The sequence below is a fragment of the Perca fluviatilis genome, chromosome 21, assembly GCF_010015445.1.
Source record: "Perca fluviatilis chromosome 21, GENO_Pfluv_1.0, whole genome shotgun sequence".
NCBI classification, from domain to species: domain Eukaryota; kingdom Metazoa; phylum Chordata; class Actinopteri; order Perciformes; family Percidae; genus Perca; species Perca fluviatilis.
In genome coordinates, this window is record NC_053132.1 from 23,869,102 (window position 1) to 23,894,755 (window position 25,654).

The following is a 25,654-nucleotide window of genomic DNA, read 5'->3' on the forward strand; positions in this document are numbered from 1 at the left end:
GAAAACAATAATTACAGATATATGGTTTATTATTGTTTTATATTGAGGTTTATTAAGACAGTGGCATTGCTTTGACACGTGTGTGTGTGTGTGTGTTCTTGTTTAACTACATAGTTAACTCCCGGTATTTGGGGTCCAAATACCGGGAGTCCAATATACTTGTGGGGTCTGGACAGCTTTGTGGGGCTAAAATGAACCCCACAACTTTAAAGGGCTGTTTGAGGGTTAAGACTTGGTTTTAGGATTAGGGTTAGATTAGTTTATGGTTAGAGTGAGGGTAAGGGTTAAGGTTAGGTATTTAGTTGTGATGGTTAAGGTTAGGGTAAGGGGCTAGGGAATGTATTATGTCAATGACGGGTCCCCAGAAAGCTAGTGAGACGCACTGTGTGTGTGTGTGTGTGTGTGTGTGTGTGTGTGTGTGTGTGTTTTCATAACTAGTAGACCTACAGTAGAAACCAATAAGGAAACTCCAAGGCACTCTCTTTTAGAACAATACTAAGCCTTTATTTATGGCTTAGTCATCTTAAATCTTAAAGTAATCCGACGCGTTTCGGAATACAAGCCTTCGTTATATTTCCAAAACAGGAAGAGACCTTCTTATAAGCTTTCAAACAGACCAATCAACAAACACAACCAATCAAAAACCTTCCTTTTGGTAGAGGGAGGTTCAGAGTTGTAGGATTATAGAAAGACCACTAGATGTCCTCCTTGGTATTAAATAAACCAGTGTATTGTGTAGACCTACAGTATTTAGCGTGCCCCGGAGCCCCTGTGTCCCTGTGTTTAACCTCCTCCTCACAGAGGATAGTTAGTAAGTGGACCTTTTGAGCTTAGATGATTGTTGTTTGCAAAAGTAGTGATAGGAAAATGTAAGGAACCCAAGTTATTTGCAGTGATGGCACGAGGAAGAAGGGAGAAGAAATGAACTCCATGTCTTCATTAAACATTCCTGTCAGAATTAATTCTATTTTTAGATTCTCATACAATGAGCTTCCTAAAGACAAGAACTGGTCTGCCTACAGCAGATAAACACCTTTTGTCTCTTACCACAGTGCTATAAAGGCAGTAACTGAATGCTGCAGCCTCCAAATGAGCAGCAATATACAACAATATCAGTTCTTTGAACAGTTCTTGACACTGTCACGTCTGAGGTAGGAAAGAACTCAAGACAAGCTGGGACTCACCTTGGCAGGGGTAAGTGGTGATCCTCTAAACATTTGAACTTAATGCCTTTGTTTTTCTTTCATAATGAGATACAAACTACTGTATTGGTAAGAGACTAAGAGTTGACTTTGAGTTGTTTAATGTAGGATTAAGGATGGCAATGTCTACAGGAGAAGTCACAAGCTACAGTGACTGGATGTCGCAACTAGCACCTCAACTCCAAGACACTCCTCTCTATAAACTGGCCATACCAGGTATGTAGCTGAAATAATGTAGCTGCTTAGATTGCTACTGCATTCAACTAATACACAGCACTGTTCCCTATTTTGACAGGCTATGAATCAAGGAAAAAAACATGTATCTCCATAACAAGAAAGAAGCCATTTTTACGCTTTCTGACAATATGCATTCCTTTTTTACCCTAAAAAGTGGAAAAAATAACTGGAGATACATGGTTTTCCCTTGAAAGGGCAACATTTGGAGGTTTATAAAAATATAGTCTACAGTATATCCTTGATGTTGGACTTCCGGGATTGCTCCGGTGTCGTAGGAAATTCCTCTGGATGCATGTTTTTTCGCCGATGTCCGTTTCCTTTCTGCTTTCTTTGTGTTGGCGTTTTTAAACTCTGGTGGATTTCTGAGGACTATGGTTACCTGCTCCTCAGATCTCTGCAGGGTAAATCCAGACAGCTAGCTAGACTATCTTTCCAATCTGAGTTTTCTCTCGCACAACTATTTTACAGCGGCTCCGTGTGGATCACCGCCCATGACGATTGTGATTGGTTTAAAGAAATGCCAATAAACCAGAGCACGTTTTTTCTCCCATCCCGGAATGCTGTGTAGACTAGCCAGACCCTCCGCCTCTCCGCAACGTGTGGAGGAAGGTCTGGCAAAGCAAGACTAATACAAATTTGACACACATGTGACATTGCTATGACATGTGTGTGTGTGTGTATGTGTGTGTGTGTTTGTGTGTGTTTCTGTGTGTGTGTGTGTTTGTTTGTGTTTTAATTTCTAGGTAGCCATGACTCAATGAGTTATGACTTGGACATCAACTCCACTATAATAGAACCTGATGAACTGAAAAAATTGAGCCCGATACTATGTGCACGTGAACTAGTGCGCACAGCGGCGACTACTCAGGTAAATGGTGTTTTAACCTACCGACTGTGTTTGAGCATAATGAGAAATAGAGAGGGGAGTGTTTATTTGACTGTTGTCATGTCTTGTGATGCAGGATGTGACTATCACACAGCAGCTGGATGCAGGAGTTCGCTACTTTGACCTGAGGATCTCTCGCAAGACAAATGACCCAGAGCCCAATAAGTTTTACTTTTATCATGGGCTGTGCACACGGACTGATGCGGAGGTAAAGAACATTGCCTCTTTTCATTAGGTATACATCAAATGAATGAATAACTTACTGAGAATACAACTCAACACAGCTGAATAAATCAAACATGACACGGGCTTGAAAAAATACGTTTAAATAACATTTTAGAACTTTTTGGTGTCTGAAGGGGATATATAAACTCATGGCCTCAGTATTTTTTAAATCCTGTCGGCGGCCCAGAACATTGTAATGTTACATCAGTCAGTAAAAAAATGTCATCACTCCTCTCAAGTTGAATCAAAAGGGGACTTGTGACCAGTGCTGTGGGGTAATTAATTTTCTTTTTCGGTATGATGCTTTTAGGTTTGTAGATGAGATTTTTCTTGATATTTGACCATCCAACTTTTTACTATTAGCAATAAAAAACAAATGATGTGCAGAAGGTGTTTTTATTATAAATAAGTCAAAACAAATGAAAAATATGTCAAAGGAAAAATAATTGCAATAGAGAAGATTTCTGTATGTGATGCCAACTGTATTAAAGGGGTGATATAATGCAAACCCGATTTGACCTTGGCATAGTTGAAAAACGACAGTTTGGAGGGTAAATAGGACATATACAGTACAGGCCAAAAGTTTGGACACACCTTCTTGTTCAATGCGTTTCCTTTATTTTCATGACTATTTACATTGTAGATTATCACTGAAGGCATCAAAACTATGAATGAACACATGTAGAATTATGTACTTGACAATAAAGTGTGAAATAACTGAAAACATGTCTTATATTCTAGTTTCTTCAAAGTAGCCACCCTTTGCTCTGATTACTGCTTTGCACACTCTTGGCATTCTCTTGATGAGCTTCAAGAGGTAGTCACCTGAAATGGTTTTCCAACAGTCTTGAAAGAGTTCCCAGAGATGCTTAGCAATTGTTGGCCCTTTTGCCTTCACTCTGCAGTCCAGCTCACCCCAAACCATCTTGATTGGGTTCAGGTCCGGTGACTGTGGAGGCCAGGTCATCTGGCGCAGGACTCCATCACTCTCCTTCTTGGTCAAATAGCCCTTACACAGCCTGGAGGTGTGTTTGGGGTCATTGTCCTGTTGAAAAATAAATGATGATCCAACTAAACGCAAACCAGATGGGATGGCATGTCGCTGCAGGATGCTGTGGTAGCCATGCTGGTTCAGTATGCCTTCAATTCTGAATAAATCCCCAACAGTGTCACCAGCAAAGCACCCCCACACCATCACACCTCCTCCTCCATGCTTCACGGTTGGAACCAGGCATGTAGAATCCATCCGTTCACCTTTTCTGCGTCGCACAAAGACACGGCGGTTGGAATCAAAGATCTCAAATTTTGACTCATCAGACCAAAGCACAGATTTCCACTGGTCTAATGTCCATTCCTTGTGTTTCTTGGCCAACAAATCTCTTCTGCTTGTTGCCTCTCCTTAGCAGTGGTTTCCTAGCAGCTACTTGACCATGAAGGCCTGACTCGCGCGGTCTCCTCTTAACAGTTGTTCTAGAGATGTGTCTGCTGCTAGAACTCTGTGTGGCATTCATCTGGTCTCTAATCTGAGCTGCTGTTAACTTGCGATTTCTGAGGCTGGTGACTCGGATGAACTTATCCTCAGCAGCAGAGGTGACTCTTGGTCTTCCTTTAATGGGGCGGTCCTCATGTGAGCCAGTGTCGTTGTAGCGCTTAATGGTTTTTGCGACTGCCCTTGCGGACACATTCAAAGTTTTCGCAATTTTCAACTGTCAGCTGTGTATCAACCTGACTTCTGCACAACACAACTGATGGTCCCAACCCCATTAATAAGGCAACATTCCACTAATTAACCCTGACAAGACACACCTGTGAAGTGAAAACCTTTTCAGGTGACTACCTCATGAAGCTCATTGAGAGAACACCAAGGGTTTGCAGCACTATCAAAAAAGCAAAGGGTGGCTACTTTGAGGAATCTAAAATATAAGACATGTTTTCGGTTATTTCACACTTTTTTGTTAAGTACATAATTCCATATGTGTTCATTCATAGTTTTGATGCCTTCAGTGAGAATCTACAATGTAAATAGTCATGAAAATAAAGAAAATGCATTGAATGAGAAGGTGTGTCAAAACTTTTGGCCTGTACTGTATACAAAACCTCAAAATCCCATTGACACCTCTTTCCTCGGCAAATCTCACAATTTGAAACTGCTGCTGAAAACGGGCAAATCTCAACAAAGTTAACAAAGTTAAAAGTTGACGTCAACTCCTCAACTCCTAGTCTTTGTCACGCCCCAACATTTGCATAGGCTACACCACTGACCTGAGGTCAGCTTAGTCTTCTGAATCTAGCTAGGTCACGCAGATCTCCAGAGGTCTGCTATTTAATTACTAAATTCACTTCTGAGACTTTTTTATGCGAGAAATCAACTATGTAGAGGTCAAATATGGGCCGTTTTACGAAAGTTGACGGCTAATTCCCACGCAAAGTCACCGTTTCTGGGTTACTGGACTACTAAATGCAGAGGCCCTGACGGAGCTCCAGGGCCTGCAGCTAGCCACAATCTTTACCCATAGGACTGAAGAGACGCCAGCAGCTAACGAAACCCCTCAAATTCACAAAAATGCATTAAATTGAAATCGGACACAAGCGTTAGCTTTGTAAGACCTTATAGTAGCTGTTATATAAGTGACGTGACAAATTTAAACTGTAAATATATTATAGTTATGCCGAAAGTGTAGCTAGCTAGCTAGCTAGCTAGCCTCGATCTTTTGCTACCCATAGGATTGAATGGACACTAGCAGCTAACGAAACCCCTCAAATTCACAAAAATGCATTAAATTGAAATCGGACACAAGCGTTAGCTTTATATGACCTTAGGGTACCTGTTATATAAGTGGCGTGACGAAATTCAAATAAAATTTTCAAGTAAATATATCATAGTTATGCCGGCAGCCGGACAGCTCCGTGGAGCCCCGAGCCCCGGTTGTCCAGTAGCTAACCCAGAAATGGTGACTTTCTGCTGGGTATGGAGCGCAGCGGGGCTGCCACTGTCTCATCAGATTGTGTGGACCTCCTGAAAATCCGACACGTCTTACCAAATTTGCAATTAGCCATACATTTTCATAAAACGGCCCATATTTTAGCTTGATATAGTTGATTTCTCGCATAAAAAAATCTCAAAAGTGAATTTAGTAACGAAACATTGCAGTGTCTGAAATATGAGACCTGCTGTCTAGTCTCCAATGTGTTTCTGAGCCCTATTTTAACGATCTGAAACGCAAGTATGAAATGCAAAACGCAAGTAGCTTTGTGGGCGGATCTCGGGCACTGTATCTATTATACCGGCGGGATAAATGACTCTTGCGCCCGACGCAAATCTAAAATGGGTTGGTCTGAAGTAGCTAGGTGTGGTTTGGGCGTAACGTGAAAATAAGCAATCAGAGCGTCATCTCACATTCCCTTTAAGAGCAGGCGCGCTTGTACCATGGCGGATTGCTATTATGACGGCGGATTTGCCTGGCGCACGCCAGCGGGAGCTGTCCGGGATGCGGCAAAGTAATAAATGCTCGTCTTGGCCGGGTGGCCAAGCATGCGTCCCTAAAATAGCATCTGAATAACGCGCTACTGACTTTAGATTAGCGCCACTGACTTTAGACCAGGTTTTTCCTGGTCAGTGGCAGAATTGTTTTCTGAAACTGCAAAATAGCACCAAGTAACGTTTGCGCCGGAACACGCCTTCTCTTTTCGCTGAACCGCCCCCGGGAGCGCAAATACATTCCCTAATTTACCGACGTGCGTCTGTGGAGGGAAAAGTCCGCTGTGCGTCGGGTGCAAAATAGGAATGATACATGCGTCGGTGTACAAAGTCAATTGCGCTGAGTGCAAGATAGGGCCCATAATGTGGTTCGCTCAAACCAATCAGCGCGCAGCTCATGTAAATATTCATGTTCATAGCATATTTGGAAGAAAAGCTCTTGTTACAAATAGGGCCATTTTCACAGGGTAGTTACGGGCCCATAAAATAGCATTCGGGCAATTTTCAGCCCAACCAATGTTACATACCCTATTAGGAGACCTTAAGGAACAGTGTGAAATATCCTATATAATCATTCTCTCACCCCTTTAATTTCAATTCAATTCAATTTTATTTATAGTATCAAATCATAACAAAAGTTATCTCGAGACACTTTGCAGATAGAGTAGGTCTAGACCACACTCTGTAATTTCCAAAACCCCAACAATTACAGTAATTCCATCAAGAGCAAGCATTAGCAGTGGCTATCGCGACAGTGGCAAGGAAAAACCCCCCCTTTTAGGAAGAAAACACCGCAGACCTCTTGGTAGGCGGTGTCTGACGGGCCGGTTGGGGGTGTGATGAACAGTGGCGTAATAGTCACATTAAAGGTCACAGTGACGTCGATGGTTATCGTGGAAGTTCATGTCATAGCAGGGCACATCGTGTCATACTGAGTAGTGCAGTCCCCTATACCGGATCCAGACTACTCTGTGCATAGGAACATCACAGCAGGGCGTTGCGGGATGTAGCGTGGCGCTGCAGAGCATGGGTGGATGCGGCGGATGCAGCAGGATGCAGCGGATGCAGCAGGATGCAGCAGGATGCAGCAGGATGCGGCCGGGATTTGCAGAGAATCACAGAGCATAACTCTGCGAAGAAGAAACATAAGGACTCCGGGGAGTAAACTCCCCAGAGCTAGATTAGTAACAAGCAATTCTGGGACAGGATGCATACAGAAGTAACAAGTAGAGAAGAGAGAGCAGCTCAGTGTGTCATAGGAAGGAAACAGCATCCCCTGCAGTCTAGAATTGTAATAGCATAACTAACTACGAGGAGAAGCAGGTGGGCCGGGTTAGGTGGACACTGCAACTCCTCACTCCCTAACTATAAGCTTTGTCAAAGAGGAGGGTTTTCAGTTTACTCTTGAATGTGGCGACGGTGTCTGCCCCTCGAACCCAGACTGGAAGCTGGTTCCACAGAAGCGGAGCCTGATAGCTGAAGGCCCTGGCCCCCAGTCTACTTCCAGAGACTCTAGGAACCACAAGTAGCCCCGCATTCCGGGAGCGCAGTGCCCTAGTGGGACAATAAGGTACTAAGAGCTCTTCTAGGTATGATGGTGCTTGACCATTTAGAGCTTTGTAAGTCAGGAGGAGGATTTTAAATTCGATCCTAGACTTCACAGGAAGCCAATGCAGAGAAGCTAATACAGGAGAAATATGATCTCTTCTCTTAGTTCTCGTCAGAACACGTGCTGCAGCATTCTGGATCAGCTGGAGAGCCTTAAGGGACTTATTTGGGCAACCTGATAATAAGGAATTGCAGTAATCTAATCTAGAAGTAATGAATGCATGGACTAGTTTTTCAGCATCATTCTGAGACAGGATATTCCTGATTTTGGCAATGTTACAAAGATGGAAAAAGGCTATTCTTGAGGTTTGTTTTAAATGGGCGTTGAAGGATATATCCTGATCAAAAAATAACTCCCAAATTTCTGACCGCCGTGCGCTGGAGGCCAGGGCAATACCATCCAGAGTAGCTATATCTTTCGAAAACGAAGTTCGGCAGGCGTTGGTCCTATCACAATAACTTCCGTTTTGTCTGAGTTTAACATAAGGAAGTTGTGGGTCATCCAGGATTTTATATCCTCAACACACGCTTGAAGTCTTGCTAACTGAACACTTTCATCTGGCTTAATTGACAGATATAATTGGGTATCGTCATGCGTAACAGTGATAATTAATTGAGTGTTTCCTAATAATATGTCCTAGAGGAAGCATATATAAGGAAAATAGAATTGGTCCAAGCACTGAGCCTTGAGGAACGCCATGCGCACTTTGCGTGCTTGGAGGGTTTATCGTTAATGTTAACAAATTGGGATCGCTCAGAGAAATAAGACTTAAACCATTTTAGTGCAGTTCCTTTAATTCCGACTAAGTGTTCTAATCTCTGTAACAGGATTGTATGATCAATAGTGTCAAATGCAGCACTAAGATCTAGTAAAACAAGAATGGAGACAAGTCCTTTGTCTGCAGCTGTTAGAAGGTCGTTAGTAATTTTCACCAGTGCCGTCTCTGTGCTATGATTCTTTCTAAATCCTGATTGAAAATCATCAAATAAACTGTTGCTATGTAGAAAATCACATAACTGATTAGCAACCACCTTCTCAAGGATCTTGGATAGAAAGGGAAGGTTAGATATAGGTCTATAGTTTGCTAAGACCTCAGGATCCAGGGTCGGTTTTTTCAGAAGAGGTTTTATCACAGCTATTTTAAATGACTGCGGTACATAACCTGTTAATAAGGACATATTGATCATATCTAATAGTGAAGTGTTTACCACGGGTAACGCTTCTTTGAGTAGTCTCGTTGGGATGGGGTCCAAGAGACAGGTAGATGGCTTAGCTGAGGATATCTTTAACATTAATTGTTGAAGGTCTATAGGATAAAAGCAGTCTAAGTATATGTCCGGATTAGTCGTTCGTTCTAGCGGTCCTGTATTTAAAGATGAACTGTTAGAAGTTGAGGGCAAAAGGTGATTAATTTTATCTCTAATTGTTGTAATTTTATCATTAAAGAAGCTCATGAAGTCATCACTACTCAGAGCTAGAGGAATAGATGGCTCAGTAGAGCTATGACTGTCTGTCAGCCTGGCTACAGTGCTGAAAAGAAACCTTGGGTTGTTCTTATTTTCTTCTATTAGTGAAGAGTAATAGTCTGATCTGGCTTTTCTTAAGGCCTTCCTATAGGTTTTGAGACTTTCTTGCCAATCCAGACGGGATTCTTCCACTTTGGTGGGCGCCACTTACCCTCGAGGTTTGCGAGACTTGTTTCAATCTGCAGTTTGTTCGTTATACCAAGGAGCTGTTTTCCTTCGCTTCATCGTCTTCTTTTTGAGGAGGAGCGACAGAGTCCAAAAGGTCGTCCGTAGGCAAGTCGCAGCACCGTCCACAAATGCATCAAACCCGAGAGGGACTGAGGTTAACATGGAGGGCCTCTGTTATTCTAAGGACCGACATAGAGTCAAATGCTGTTGTAATATCTTCCTTAAATTTAGCTATAGCACTGTCAGATAGGCATCTAGTGTAAGAGCCATTATCTAGTTTAGTATGGTCAGGTAGCAAGAATTCAAAAGTAATTAAAAAATGATCTGATAATACCAAATTCTGCGGAAATATTATTAAATCCTCAATTTCAATACCATATGCCAGCACAAGGTCGGGGTGTGGTTAAAACAGTCGTGTCGCCTTGTGCACAGTCTGACTGAAACCGATTGAATCCAGTAATGTGTTGAAAGCAGTAGTAAGGCTATTGCTGTCAACGTCCACATGGATATTAAAATCACCTACAATAAGTACTTTGTCTGATTTAAGGACTACACATGATAAAAACTCTGAGAATTCAGATAAAAATTCAGAATAAGGGACCTGGAGCTCGGTAGACAACAACAAATATAATTGGCTGTTCTGATTTCCATGTTGGATGTTGAAGATTAAGAACAAGGCTTTCAAAAGAGTTATAATTCAGTTTGGGTTTAGGATTAATTAACAGGCTTGAATCAAATATGGCTGCAACTCCCCCTCCTCGGCCTGAGCCTCTAGGAATTTGAGTATTAATATGACTGGGAGGAGTCGCTTCATTTAGACTAACATATTCTTCATGGCCCAGCCATGTTTCAGTAAGACAGAATAGATCAATTTTATTATCAGATATCAATTCATTTACTAGTACTGCTTTAGAAGACAGAGATCTGATATTTAGTAATCCACATCTAATTTTCGTCTCCTTTTCTATCATTGCAGTGGTAGTTTTAATTCCAATTAGGTTGTTAAGTATTGCCCCTCTATTCACCACTTTGTGTGGTCTGTTGTTGATTATAATTGGAATAGTACTAGTACTACATGTTACTGGAATAGTACTAGTACTACACGTTACTGGAATAACACTAGTACTACATGTTATCCTGCAGAAAACATTTTCAGATTCATCCACTTGTATAGTGCTATCAGGATCAATGCCTGGGGGACATGAATCTGTGATATTTAAGAGCTATCATTCTGCCATGGTGATCAGACTGTTCTCAGGGACATAAATGACTGGGCAGGGAAGCACCCCAAAGAGATCCTCATCCTGGCTTTATCCCACTTCAAAGACTTCGACAACAACATTGAAGAGCTCCACCACAATCTTATCGAATCCATCAAGACCGTGTTTGGAGCCAAACTCTGTAACAAGGTAAAGATTAATAAGATCATCTCATATTTAAAGAACTTGTCCTTATACTACTAACAAAATAAAATCTTTCAAGGTATCAACACAGGACCCTTTCCCAACCCTGAAGAGTTGCTGGGACAAAGGCACAAATGTCATAGTTTCCTATGATTATTCTGCAAATCAGGAGCCCGAGTTATGGCCTAGAATAACTTATTACTATGGCAATAGTATGGAGCCCGCAACGGTTGAATCAAAGCTCGAATCAGATCTTCATATGAGAGGGCCAAACGCACAGAGTGAGTTCTTTCTGTTCCTGTGGCATAATGGGCTGATGGTAACTCTCACCAAATGACATCACACAAGTCACATGTGCAAAGTTATTGATGCATAAGAGCATTTAAGAGCAGAGCCATTTAAGGAAATTAGAGTCTGTTCTATGAACTGATTGCTGAGCTTTCATTTGTCCCCTATGACCTGCAGATTTCTTTGTGTGCGGCCTGAACCTGACACTGCCAGAAGACACCAGGGTACTCAAGTACATCCTTAACCCTTTTGACAAGCTTACCAACGTCATAAAGAGGAGTCTGCCAAGGATGCTGCAGTGGTTAAAACAGCAATATAGCCAAACACCTTATATAAACATAGTTGCCTCAGACTTGGTGACTTGTGATGACTTTGTCTCAACGGTTGTCCAGCTCAATAAGCCTACTCCAACATGTGTGGAAGCATAATGGAAGCTCAACATAATTTATTTATTTCTTTCTCTCTTTCTTTATTTCTTTCTTTCTTTTCTAGTTTCATCTCAGTGTGCAGTAGGGCAGACTATGCATACTTTACACTGGTCGATGATATTGTGGACCTGGAAGGGGCGCTGTGTAGCCTACTGTTGGGGAGGGAGGCTAGTCTATATGTAGGCTATGTAGCCCAACTGTTACAGGCTAAGGAGCTGCATGTTATGAAATTGTTTGCCAGGTTTTCTGGTTATTAATCACTGTATATAGATATGGGGCTGGGTTGCTGTCTGGTGTGTGTGTGTTTTTCTTTGTTTTTTTTTGCTTTTTTGTTTCAGACTTTTAGTGGGTGTTTTGGTGTAGCCTATGCATGCATGTGTCATACATCAACACCCCTCTGTGAGTCTAGATGGGTGGATTTTACAGTAGGTTTTACAGTTAACATTATCATGTGCAAGCCTACTGGTGTTTTTAAGTGAGGTGTTTTTTTAAAGAACATCAAAAGTATTTTCTGTGTCAACTCATGGTACTGCAATAAAATGTTCACCTCATGCCTGGAAGTTTTGGCTGGATGTGTCAACATAGTAGCTAAGGCTAGCTTGCTGAAGTAACATTAACTAACGTTTACACACTTGGTGGATTAGCTAGGATGATAAGACTAGCATTGCGTCGGTGAAGTCAGTTTCCCCAGGTCAAGTTTAAACACACGTTTAATTTAAAGTAAAATTTGTAATAAATGTAATGTATGCTAAAGGAGAGTCTGCATCAACAACAGTGCGTCTATTATGTTAGCCAAAAGTCTAATTGCTCCCGCGTGATTTGTAAGAGCATTCTGCCCTTTGATTAGTTTTGATTTTAGTAAAGACAAGAACAGCATAATACAAAATATTACAAACTGGCATGTTTGAATTCATAACGTTTACAGAGAGTCGCCGTTTCGGTGGCGTTACGTTACAACACACTACACAGTGCTTGCTGAGACCGATCATTTGTATGTGATTAGTTAAGGAGTACTATAAAATCCATTTCCTCTCACATATCACGTCAATACGGCTGCACAAATTAAACCAGGTGACATTACTGTCAAACTGGGAAAACAACAAATACAATAGGATTAAGTAGTCTAAACATGACTGTTGTGTGCATGTGTAATAGTGTGTTTTGTGTATATTCCAGCTAAGCTAACTTTATTTTCTTAAGTGGTACTGTCTCAAAAGGGGAAACGGGATGTTCCATTTGTCGACAATGACAGAGTGTATGGAGCTAGATTTGTGTCTTTATTACATGCGAGAAAATAAATGATCTAAGAAAAGAAAAAAAGAGAGTTTGAGAGCAAAAGTTATCACACTGATAGCAAAAAAGCATTTTATGAGAGAAAAAAAAATATTTGAGAGAAAACGTTTTCATACCAAGAACTATGACTAGAAATAATAGTTGTAGCGGGTCAGGGCATAGCATGGTGTTGCGGGGCATAGTAGGGCATAGCAGTCTGTTTACATACGGGGGTTCCCATATACCGTCTTCCCCTGCCACCCTGCCAAGATCTCTCGCTACCCCTTTGCCACCCCATGTCAAATTTTCTAGATCCACCACTGTACATAAGCCACAAAGCAGCACCTATTTATAATAATGTATCATTTCTATTTGGTTTGCCTGCTAATTCCATGACCACACTGCTAACGTTAACGGTACAATCTAATGCTAGCTTTTGTAAAATATTTAATCGATATATGTCCATGTGTCGTATTTATTGTCGGTCAAATTTTAAGAAATGGTTTAATATTTCGGAGACTGTGTTCAGTCATGTTTTCAGGGTCATGAGCTTATTCCTGTAAGCAAAGTCACACTAAACCATGAAATATTCAAATGGAAGTCAACATGACTGTCCTTTTGGCTAACAGCTACAGTGCTTGACAGCTAGCTAAGAAGACAAACCGATCTTTTTATCAGTTATCAGGTATCACACCTGGCAATACAAAGTAAAAAACAAAAACAAAGTTATAACTTATATATAACAGAGCCCAAACAAACATTGTTCCTTCTTATTCTTACTAGCCTTATCCTTCTGTAAAATATAGTTGTAGTAAAACTGAGTTACAATAGATAATACTGAATGAAATAAGGAGCAATAAAGTAGCTTAAATAAAAATACAGGTTTACAAATAGAAAATTAAATACATAATGGAAAACCATTATTTAACATATATTGTGTTAAAGTTTACCATGATGCTGTGTGTGTGTTCAGTGGGAGAGGTTTGCTGCAATTTTCTAGAGGAAGCACATATACAGCGATCAAAAAGAGGGGAAGAGGAAGAGGAGTGGTCTGTCTTATTACTAGCTGGAGTGAAAGCCAGACATCCGGCTTGATTGGGGGCGTGAGACAGCAACACCCATACACCCACACCCACATACTGCCTGACGGATGAAGAGGACAGCCCGGATATATACTGAAAATACTGTTCAGTAAAAGTACTTGACTTTATTCTATCGTCTCAGTGATTCTTTAAGGTTTCTGGTCATTTAGGTCATTAACGAATACGCGGGGAATTAGAATTTAGAGAGATTATTGGAGTGACATTTTCTCTGGCCTCTTGGCCTTCCTCTTTTTACAGAAAATCCCCTTCACTTTCCTGTGAATCTGGGACTCACCTTGGCAGGGGTAAGTGGTGTTCCTCTAAACATTGGACCTTAATGCCTTTGTTTTTCTTTCATAATTAGATACAAACTACTGTACTGGTAAGAGATTGAGAGTTGACTTTAGTTGTTAAATGTAGGATTTAGGATGGCAATGTCTACAGGAGAAGGCAAAACAGAAGTCACAAGCTACAGTGACTGGATGTCGCAACTAGCACCTGAACTCCACGACACTCCTCTCTATAAACTGGCCATACCAGGTATGTAGCTGAAATAATGTAGCTGCTTAGATTGCTACTGCATTCAACTAATACACAGCACTGTTCCCTATTTTGACAGGATATGAATCAAGGAAATTAAAATTAACATATGGTAACTGTCGATGTGGAAAAAACATGTATCTCCATAATAAGAAAGAAGCTATTTTTCCGCTTTCTGACAATATGCATTCCTTTTTTCAGATTTGACTATTGTTTTTTTTACCCTAAAAAGGGGAAAAAACAATTGGAGATACATGGTTTGATGTTCGACTTCTGGGATTGCTTCGGTGCCGTAGGAAATTCCTCCGGATGCATGTTTTTTCGCCGATGTCCGTTTCCTTTCTGCTTTCTTTGTGTTGGCTTTAACCTCCGGTGGATTTCTGAGGACTATGGTTACCTGCTCCTCAGATCTCTGCAGGGTAAATCCAGACAGCTACCTAGACTATCTGTCCAATCTGAGTTTTCTCTCGCACAACTATTTTGCAGCGGCTTCGTGTGGATCTTAGCACCGCCCATGACGATTGTGATTGGTTAAAGAAATGCCAATAAACCAGAGCACGTTTTTTTCTCCCATCCCGGAATGCTGTGTGGAATAGAGCTCAACAGTCCAGCCCCTCTTTCGAGAGACCTTGGGTTCCAGAAATAAATGTCCCATTCATTTCTCCCATTGAAGTCTGGAAAAATCTGTATAAAGAGTTTTAGACCATGCCTTAGGCTAACCAGCTACGATGTGACCCATAAGCATACAACATATCATTTCGATAGAGGTGTTGAAATTAATCAAATATTCAATGCATCGAATCGTGGACATGGATGATGCTGCATCGATAATCGGAAGGCTCATAATCGATTATTTCTGTTTACAATTTAATGTAGGCCTAACAACATTTCTGTTTACATATTTTGTAATGTTTTGTACATTCAGGAAGTGCCATGTGCTCAGTGCTGTATAGTTTTATGTTTCCAATTTATTTAGTATTAGAGCACTGCAGAATGTTTTGTTTTTGAAGCTTGAAAAGCTATGAATTAAATATCCTACATGGCTTTAATAGAAAAATGTATTTGACGCATCGTGATGCATCGAGATATCGAATCGAATCGCTGACATGATAATCGTAATCGAATTGGGAGATCGGGAGAAAATCCCCAAAAAGTCAAAGGTACAAGACTGTGTACATATTTTCATTATCGAGTGAAGGAACTACTCATCCCATAAACCACCGCGCACCACTGAATAAAGGAAGCTAACAGTAGTTTAACTAACAGCTAATTTGGCTAACCGTTAGCTGAGACAGCATGTAATAACTTTAAAAGTAACCTCAAAATAACCGTTAACATATATAACAGCTGTTATGTCAGCTGTAGCCTGCTTTACCCAGTGTTTAGTTTGAGTTAACGTTATTTTAGACTGAATCACGCTGTCAGCTAGCGGTTAGCCGAATTAGCTGTTAGCTAAACTAACGTTAGCTTCCAGGTGGAGGCTAACGGCAGAAGCGTGGAACAGATCGTGATTCGTGCAGTGTCGTAAATCCTCGTAAAGCAGGATTATCATCTTGCGCATGACGGATCGTGCAACAGCCCCCCTCCTCACCAGCATGAGTTCCACCCTGGTTCCACCAATCAGAGGCATCACTGTGGGATTGTTCAGGATTGTGGGTAATGAAGTACTTATCCAAGACATCGCGAATAAAAGACATTTATCTCAAAACAAGGTTGGTGCCCCATGACCTTTTGGCATCTATGTGAGCATATACAATCGCTTAGTCATGTCGTAGCTGGTTTTAAGTCTATCATTGACGGTTACGATTTTATGGCTTATACTAAAATTATCAATGGAGAAATTGCATTGTATTTTTACTTCCGGAACCCGCTGTGGGCTGGACTGTTGAGCTCTATAGCCAGACCCTCCTTCTCTCCGCAGCGTGTGGAGGAAGGTCTGGCAAAGCGAGACTAATAAAAAATGTGTATACACACGTGACACGTGTGTGTGTGTGTGTGTGTGTGTGTGTGTGTGTGTGTGTGTGTGTGTGTGTGTGTGTGTGTGTGTGTGTGTGTGTGTGTGTGTGTGTGTGTGTGTGTGTGTGTGTGTGTTTATGTGTGTTTGTGTTTTATTTTCTAGGTAGCCATGATTCAATGAGTTATGACTTGGACATCAACTCTGCTATAATAGAACCCGATAGACTGAAAAGTTTTAGCCCAATATTATATATACGTGAAATAGTGCGCACAGCGGCGACTACTCAGGTAAATGGTGTTTTAAACCTACCGACTGTGTTTGAGCATAATGAGAAATAGAGAGGGGAGTGTTTGTTTGACTGTTGTAATGTCTTGTGATGCAGGATGTGACTATCACACAGCAGCTGGATGCAGGAGTTCGCTACTTTGACCTGAGGATCGCTCGCAAGACAAATGACCCAGAGCCCAATAAGTTTTACTTTTATCATGGGCTGTGCACACGGACTGATGTGGAGGTAAAGAACATTGCCTCTTTTCATTAGGTATACATCAAATGAATGAATAACTTACTGAGAATACAACTCAACACAGCTGAATAAATCAAACATGGGCTTGAAAAAAATACGTTAAAATAACATTTTAGAGCTTTTTTGATGTCTGACAGGGCATATAAACTCATGGCCTCAGTATTTTTTAAATCCTGTCTACGGCCCTGAACATTGGAATGTTAAATCAGTCAGTAAAAAAATTTCATAATTCCTCTCAAGTTGAATCAAAAGTGGACTTGTGACCAGTGCTGTGGAGTAATACATTTATTTCGGTATTATGCTTGGTTTGTAGTTTAGCTTTTTCTTGATATTTGACCATCTGTTAAACCTTTTACTATTAGCAATAAAAAACAAATGATGTGCAGAAGGTATTTGTTTTTTATAAATAAGTCAAAACAAATAAAAAATATGTCAAAGGAAAAATAATTGCAATAGAGAAGATATCTGTATTTGATGCTAACTATATTAAGAGCTATTATTCTGCCATTGTGATCAGACTGTTCTCAGGGACATAAATGACTGGGCAGAGAAGCACCCCAAAGAGATCCTCATCCTGGCTTTATCCCACTTCAAAGACTTCGACAACAACATTGAAGAGCTCCACCAAAAACTTATCGAATCCATCAAGACCGTGTTTGGAGCCAAACTCTGTAACAAGGTAAAGTATACAGAAACCTTCTGTTAAGATTAATAAGATCATCTCATATTTAAAGTACCTAGAGTAAGATACTATGGTTTTCAAATAAAAAGAACTTGACTTTATACTACTATCAAAATAAAATCTTTCAAGGTATCAACACAGGACCCTTTCCCAACCCTGAAGAGTTGCTGGGAGAAAGGCAAAAATGTCATAGTTTCCTATGATTATTCTGCAAATCAGGAGCCCGAGTTATGGCCTAGAATAACTTATTACTATGGCAATAGTATGGACCCTGCAACGGTTGAATCAAAGCTTGAATCAGATCTTCATATGAGAGGGCCAAACGCACAGGGTGAGTTCTTTCTGTTCCTGTGGCATAATGGGCTGATGTTAACACTATGTTTCTCACCGTTGAAGGAAATTAGAGTCTGTTCTATGAACTGATTGCTGAGCTTTCATTTGTCCCCTATGACCTGCAGATTTCTTTGCGTGCGGCCTGAACCTGACACTGCCAGAAGACTTCTGGGTATTCCGGTACATCTTTTTTGACAACCCTACCAACGTCCTACAGAGGAGTCTGCCAAGGATGCTGCAGTGGTTAAAACAGCAATATAGCCAAACACCTTATATGAACATAGTTGCCTCAGACTTTGTGACTCGTGACGACTTTGTCTCAACGGTTGTCCAGCTCAACGGGCCTACTCCAAAATGTGTGGAAGCATAATGGAAGCTCAACTTAATTCCTTTCTTTTTCTCTTTCTTTCTTTCTTAGTTTCTCATTGTGCAGTAGGGCAGACTATGCATACTTTACACTGGTCGATGATATTGTGGGGCTGGAAGGGTCGCTGTGTAGCCTACTGTTTGGGAGGGAGGCTAGTCTATATGTAGGCTATGTAGCCCAACTGTTACAGGCAGGAGCTGCATGTTATGAAATTGTTTGCCAGGTTTTCTGGTTATTAATCATTGTATATAGATATGGGGCTGGGTTGTTGTCTGGTGTGAGTGGTTTTCTTTTTTTTTTTCTTTAAGACTTTTAGTGGGTGTTTTTGGTGTAGCCTATGTTTTTGGTGTAGCATGTGTCATACAACAACACCCCTCTGTGAGTCTAGATGGGTGGATTTTACAGTAGGTTTTACAGTTAACATTATCCTGTGCAAACCTACTGGTGTTTTTAAGTGAGGTGTTTTTTTAAAGAACATCAAAAGTATTTTCTTCTCTTTTTCTATTCATTCTCTTTCCATCTTTAACATTTACTGTCTTGCTCTCGCACTAAACATTGGTGTATTATGAGAAGAACCGACACACACGTTGATTGTTTTAAATGTCCTTAATCCGTTGGAGCGCCATCATGTGTCAACTCATGGTACTGCAATAAAATGTTCACCTCATGCCTGGAAGTTTTGGCTGGATGTGTCAACATAGTAGCTAAGGCTAGCTTGCTGAAGTAACGTTAACTAACGTTTAACACACTTGGTGGATTAGGATGATAAGACTAGCATTGCGTCGGTCGGCGTCCAAAAATAGCCGCGTGGAGCTTGCACGCCTTTTAACTGCAGCTTTTTTGGGAGCGGACAGTCCACAGCAGAACTCAGGGAGTAACATTAACGTTAGGTGTTTCAGACAAATTCCCCACCCACCAAGCGACAAGTCACCGCTCAACCACCATCCCCAGCCGACCTACCACCTCAGGTAAAGCCACCGAGGCTAATATCATGCTAACGCTAATGTTAGATGTGCGTTACTTTGAGACGTTTCAGCAAACGTGCCTAATTTAGCAACAAAACCAACGGCAAGTCAAATGTCGATAAATGTTATGTTACTTGCTGCGTGGTCAGTTGTTGTGACAATTGTGGACGTGCTATAGGCGAATAGAAGAGTTACGCGAAACTCCAATAGGTAATCATACAATTTAATATGCCCCTAACATAAACTATTGCTAGGAGACATGCCACTGCGAGAGAAGACATTTAGCGAAGGTCCAAATGCCTCGTGTGTCAGTTCGGTATAACTACATAAGCCAAAAAGCAGCACCTACTTATAATAATTTATCATCTTTTCTAGCAATTTGGTTTGCCTGCTAATTCCACAACCACATTGCTAGTAACGTTAACGGTCAAATAATGCTAGCTTTTGTAAAATATTTAATCGATATTATGTCCATGTGTCATATTTATTGTTGGCCGAATTTTAAGACATGGTCTAATATTTCGGAGACTGTGTTCAGTCATGTTTCCAGGGTCATGAGCTTATTCCTATAAGCAAAGTCACATTAAACCATGAAATATTCAAATGGGGGTCGACATGACTGTCCTTTGGCTAACAGCTAGCTACAGTGCTTGACAGCTAGCTAGCTAGCTAGCTAACGTTACTGCAGCTGTAGGAGGGAGCAGGTTTCTTCAGCATCAGCTAGCTGCAAGCGTTATAACCTTATATACGGTCTATGGTTGTAACTCTTTGTTTAAATAGTATATCCATGCTGGTTGAACCGCTAACGGTAGACTAATGTAGCAAAGTTAAGCAGGGCTCCACGCTGTCAAACAAGATTTGGTTTTAATGAGCTTACATTTAGTAACGTGACATCATTTATTTGTTTATCATCATTTAACAGTTGCCCTTTTCTGTGAGAGAAACTGCCATACAGTACACCTTTTTGACAGCAGACAGTTTCACTTGTCATACCAGGAAAGGCACAGGTGTACTAATTACATTAGTTACTTAGTGATGGCCAACAATTGTTTTTTAATTGAAAACATGCATAATCGCAAAAACCCTGCGATGCAGCAACTTACTGTAAATGGAATGCAGCCTTTTCTGACATGTATTACACCTGTGTTTTTTTGATCTGCTATGACGTGACAAAAAAAATCTCATCCAAAACATATGTTAAGTTATATAATATTGCATGGACACGTCCTTTCCTACCATTAAGATTTTCATATAATTATAAAAGCTTAATAATGTCGCCATCAGGGGGTTACGGCACCATATTATCTAAATAGCATAGGCACTCTTGATGAAAAGGATAACACAAGAGCAATGCAATACTTTTCTTGTATATAGCAGGTAATTCACAAAATACAAGTCCACGACATTAGTTCATTAATGCAAAGCACCAAGATAATGAATTAAAAAATGTGTTTTCTAGCAATAAAATATCCCACAGAGTAGGATATTTTATTGCTACAAAACACATTTTCGAAGTTCACTAATGTCACACAAAATAAAAAATTTTTTTCCCCTTTCTGGCTTATGCAGATTTCTTTACATTTTTGCCAACAAACGGTGACTAAAATTGTAAATATGTTTGTGCGTTTCCAGTTCATCTCTCTTCATGAGCATGGCGTCAGAGGGTGAAGGGTCGTCATCCACGCCTCACAGACACACCAACAGGTTAGCCATGGAGAGGTCGCCCTACCTGCTGCAACATGCACACAACCCCGTTGACTGGTGAGTGCCTGGCAACTACAGATAGGCACACTTTTCTGAAAGCTAATATAATGTTAAATATAAACTAATGTCATGCTTGTTTCAGGTATCCGTGGGGACAAGATGCTTTTGACAAAGCAAAGAACGAAGACAAACCGATCTTTTTATCAGGTGAGACCCCCTCTCACACCTGGCAATACATTTTTTTTTTATAGAGTTATAACAAAGCCCAAACAAACATTGTTCCTTCTTATTCTTACTAGCCTTGTCCTTCTGTAAAATAAAGTTGTCGTAAAACTGAGTTACAATAGATAATAAATAAGGACCAATAAAGTAGCTTACATAAAAATTCAGGTTTACAGATAGAAAATGAAATACAAAATGGAAAACCAAACTTTATAGAACCAGAATGTTGGGAGTGTGCCTTCATGATAGTAACATTAGTTTACAAATGTTTACAAAAAAAAGGCATTCATCAGAGCTTAATTCACTTTAAACAAATGATGGTTGTACAGGTGTAATGTACATAATCCAACTTCCCCATCAAAAACTTGTCCTGTTGCAGTCTAATAGACAAAATAATTCTTTACATCCTAATTCAATCATCAGTTGTAGGTATGTCTGATTTGAGCCGCTTTCAAGTAATCTCTTTCTTGCCCACTTTGCTTAAAATTCAAAATAGATATCCAACATGAGAGGGAACATTTTCTAATGGCAGGGCATTCAAATACCCTGTATTTGAATGCCCTGCCATTAGAAAATGTTTTAAATGAAATGATTTAAATGAAATGATTTAAATGGAATGATTTAAATGGAATGAAATGGAATGATTTAAATGGAATGTCCACCTGGAGTCACAACTGGCATTGACATGCATTTCATTTTGGGGCCACTCCACTTTCAATTTAAGTTTCAGTGTGAGAAAAGAGAAATGATCCCTGTAAATAGAATTTATAGAGTGTGGTCTAGACTTACTCTATCTGTAAAGTGTCTTGAGATAAATAGAATTTTTGAATTGTAAATCCTACCTACACACCTCTGATATAAGATGACAATACCAGCTGAAAAAAATAAATAAATAAAATAATTCACATGATGTCCTACTGACTTACTATAGTTGTGCTTGTACTGGAAATTACACATTTCTTTCCTGTAAACCTCCCTCTTTGACCATCAGTGGGCTACTCAACGTGCCATTGGTGCCATGTTATGGAGAGGGAGTCTTTCGAAGATGAGGAAATTGGCAAAATCCTTAGTGACAACTTTGTCTGCATCAAGGTAGACCGAGAAGAGAGACCTGATGTGGACAAGGTCTACATGACTTTTGTACAGGTGTGTGTACATGCGTGCTCACGTTTCTCACTAGAGGTGTGACAAGATCTCGTCCCACCAGATCGCGCGATACTTCTTGTCGAGGTAAAAATGGTCTCGCGATATAAGTCACAAGTGCAGAGCAGCCGCCGGTAGACGGAGTCTGGCCTGGCTGGTCTTAAAATACACCTGGCTTTGAAGACGAGTCTGGCGTTGACCTCTAAATTAGCATAGAAGACCCCCTGCCCGTTTGGCCAAAGTTGACTCTTGAGTTCACTTTTGCTGAGCTGTAGTGAAGTTGCAATTGTACAAAGCTGCCGGTAAAACCCAGCGTAAGAACGTTAGAGGGTACGGGCCGCTCGCTCTCTCTCTCAGGCCTCCTGCACACCGGCTGCGTGGCGTGAGCGTGTCAACTGCGTGGCGTGTCCGTTTTTATTTCGGCTCCCAAGTTAACCGGCTAGAGCTTGCACACTGCCTGCATGACACGCACGTCTCAGGCGCAAGCGTGTTGGAAGCGTTTCCAGGCAAATACGAAAAGACGTTTATATGTCATTTTGACACTAATGCATTTAATAAATGACATGTTGATGTTTGAAAGTCTCTAGGTTTTGACATAAATGCAGATATAAATGTAATGAAAAAAATCATCATCGTTTTTCAGATATTGCACCTGTCAACACAGAACGAAATATTCTGTAGTGTATTTTGCCGTCAATACTGCCGACGTTGTCTTTGCTGTAATCAAATCAGAATATATTTATGTTTAACATGGTATTTCATTTTATCAACACGTGTCCAGTAGGGGTGGGAATCACCAGAGGCCTCACGATACGATATCATCCCGATACTTATGTCACGATACAATATTATTGCGATTTTAAACATATTGCAATATTCTGCGATATATTGCAATTTATTACCTTTTTTCCAACTTCAAATTTTTCCCAGTTTCAAATGATGTCCCCAAAGGAACATTTTGTCAACATCGGTTTTATCTAAAAAGATACATTTCTCTGTCTGTTCATCTCACTTCAATTTTATTGCTGCAAAATGGGATCGTCAAGCAGACAAACTGACCAACACATATCATAAAAGATCGATACTTGGCGTCTGTGTATCGATACAGTATTGCCACGGAAAAATATCGCGATACTATGCTGTATCGATTTTTTCCCCTACCCCTAGTGTCCAGACAAGGCTAGCAGCAGCAGCGCCGCGTCAGACACGTTTCTGGTGTGCAAAGACATAGAAAACACCACGCATCTGACACGCAACAGAAACGCCACGCTCGCGCCACGCAGCCAGTGTGCAGGAGGCCTCACTCGTGCCCGCCACACACACACGGACCGCCTTGCAGTTCAGTGTGGCAGAAAGCAAAACCTTTGCTTTTAATATTTACCAAAGACGAATGTTCTCCCCTCGTCTTAAAATGGTCATAAGTCCAAAAGAGAGCAGCCTACTTCCTTGTTTACTGCTGCAGTGAAACGCTTGGATACGTTGTAACCTTCATTCTCTGAGTAAAGACAATTTTTCCAGTCATATTTCTTAATTAATGTTTTCTTTAAACTAGTTTTAAAATCTGGCCTTGTCTCGTTCTCGTGAACCCAGTCTCGTGTCTCGTCTTGTAAGCTGAGTGTCTCGTCACACCCCTATTTCTCACACAAGCCTCTTATGTATTTTTGTTCTCTGCTGACACTCTCTCCTGACCTTCGCTTGCTTCTGTCTGCAGGCAACGTGCGGAGGTGGAGGTTGGCCCATGAGCGTGTGGTTGACCCCTGACCTACGGCCTTTCATTGGAGGCACCTACTTCCCTCCTACAGACCATGCTAGAAGACCTGGGCTCAAAACAGTCCTCACCAGGATCACGGAACAGGTAAACGGTTTGAGAAACGATGTTTTGTGCTGTTCTTTACTTCCTGCGTTGGGCCCATTCAAACAACACATTTCATGAGATGGAATTGCCATCTGCGGGGAAGATGGGGCTTCACAACAGCAGCAGAGGACACAGTAAAATCTTTTGCTTCCCGATACCGATTCCGATACCTGAACTTGCGTCGTTATAACAGGAAAAAGAACATAAATAAACTACTTTAACGTAGATTTTCTTTAGGGCTTTATTACGTGGTATCGGATCGGTGCATAAACTCCAGTACTTCCTGATAACGATACCAGCGCTTTAGGTAGTATCGGCGCCAATACCGATAATGGTACCGGTATCGGAACATCTCTATTTACAATACAAGAACAAGAAAAGCTAGTGTTTTCATCTGTTTTCAGCATCTTTGTCGTTCCTGCCGGAGGTGGAAAGTAACAAATTACCGTTACTCATGTTACTGTAATTGAGTCGCTCTTTTTTGTGTACTCTTCCTTTTTTAAAGTAGTTTTTAAAATCTGTAATTTTACTTAAAGGAAAAATCTGGCGCAAAATGAACCTAGGGGTTAATAACACGTGTACCGAGTCGACCGTTCTCTGGGATTTGTTTTCATGCTAATCGAATGTGACCAGTTTTAGCGCAAACCGCTAATTAGCTTATTACGCTAGTCGTCGGGGCACGGATAAAGTAAAAAGAAATCTCTATTTTATACCACTAACAAGGCTCAAAATAGCACCACACTTCCACGGTAGCATAATGAATGTCCCTACATGTAAACCGAAGCATTGAGAACTTTGTAAGTGTACGGACAGTTTATTAAAAAGACAAAGTTTAGAAAGACAGTACCGTTCACGTATACAGGCGGGTGCCATCATGGGAAAACAGTCATGACCAGATGAACGCCGTGCAACCAGTAACCGGTAACATGGCTCAAGCACGGCGTTTGTCGTTTTATTTCTTTGTTCTAACACCGCTCCCTCTCTTTAGTTTCTCTCTAGCTCGGTCGACCACATACCGTCGTTGAGCCTCCGTCCAAAACGGCAAGTTATAGGAGACATTCACTTATGCAGCTGCCTAGACTCCCTCAATCTCTAGAGACGCACATCAATTCATACTTGAAGACAGGACAGGTTCAGTGAAGGATTATTATGGCTGAATAGATCTTCTCTTCCCCTGACCTGTGATTTAAGAGTCGCTTAATGTTACCTGCGTTTTCCCCCTTGTCTCATCTTACCATAACATGGTGTTTCTGGAAAAATTCCACCGCAATCCTCAGTGGCAGAATAACCGTCCTACTTTGGAGTCCAGTGGAGAGAGGATCCTCGAATCTCTGAAGGAAGGAACGGCCGTAGCTGCAAACCCAGGAGAGAGTCCTCCAGCGGCCCCGCTTGTCGCTAATCGCTGCTTCCAGCAGTTGGCGCATTCCTACGAGGAGGAGTACGGAGGCTTTAGAGACGCTCCCAAGTTCCCCACACCAGGTAGACTCAGCACGGGCCAACGCTGGACACGTTTGAGGCTTCCAGCCCCGCTGGGCCTGTTGGATGCTCTTCATCTG

At 41.1% G+C, this 25,654-nt stretch overlaps 3 protein-coding genes across 6 annotated transcripts in view; all 3 read left to right on the plus strand.

The window, feature by feature from the left end:
* The first annotated feature begins 452 nt into the window (after nt 1–452).
* LOC120551148 (PI-PLC X domain-containing protein 1-like) lies at nt 453–11,768 on the plus strand. Its single transcript, XM_039788348.1, has 7 exons — nt 453–1,194; nt 1,311–1,418; nt 2,183–2,307; nt 2,402–2,533; nt 10,579–10,740; nt 10,814–11,015; nt 11,200–11,768. Exons 2-7 carry the CDS (start codon nt 1,319–1,321, stop codon nt 11,448–11,450), a joined length of 972 nt encoding a protein of 323 aa, XP_039644282.1. The 5' UTR covers nt 453–1,194; nt 1,311–1,318; the 3' UTR covers nt 11,451–11,768.
* Nucleotides 11,769–13,809: 2,041 nt separating this feature from the next.
* LOC120551147 (PI-PLC X domain-containing protein 1-like) lies at nt 13,810–18,876 on the plus strand. Of its 3 annotated transcripts, none has more exons than XM_039788345.1 (8): nt 13,810–13,919; nt 14,063–14,109; nt 14,225–14,344; nt 16,464–16,588; nt 16,684–16,815; nt 17,345–17,506; nt 17,639–17,840; nt 17,968–18,876. In XM_039788345.1, the coding sequence occupies exons 3-8, from the start codon at nt 14,233–14,235 to the stop codon at nt 18,210–18,212; spliced, it is 978 nt and encodes a 325-aa protein (XP_039644279.1). In that variant the 5' UTR covers nt 13,810–13,919; nt 14,063–14,109; nt 14,225–14,232; the 3' UTR covers nt 18,213–18,876. The 3 variants fall into 3 exon arrangements, with proteins under 3 accessions (XP_039644279.1, XP_039644281.1, XP_039644280.1); XM_039788346.1 differs by lacking the exon at nt 13,810–13,919 and adding an exon at nt 13,950–13,958; XM_039788347.1 differs by lacking the exon at nt 14,225–14,344 and having other exon boundaries at nt 13,811–13,919.
* The window catches only part of spata20 (spermatogenesis associated 20), a 68,455-nt gene continuing 61,658 nt past the window's right edge, over nt 18,858–25,654 (plus strand). For both annotated transcript variants that reach the window (XR_005637834.1, XM_039788343.1), the window contains exons 1-6: nt 18,858–19,177; nt 20,807–20,935; nt 21,021–21,085; nt 22,092–22,246; nt 23,955–24,098; nt 25,376–25,577. Coding sequence is in view for 1 of the 2 variants with exons in the window: in XM_039788343.1 (XP_039644277.1) it covers nt 18,972–19,177; nt 20,807–20,935; nt 21,021–21,085; nt 22,092–22,246; nt 23,955–24,098; nt 25,376–25,577 (901 nt within the window). In the remaining variant the exon portion in view is untranslated. The remainder of the gene's footprint in view (nt 19,178–20,806; nt 20,936–21,020; nt 21,086–22,091; nt 22,247–23,954; nt 24,099–25,375; nt 25,578–25,654) is intronic.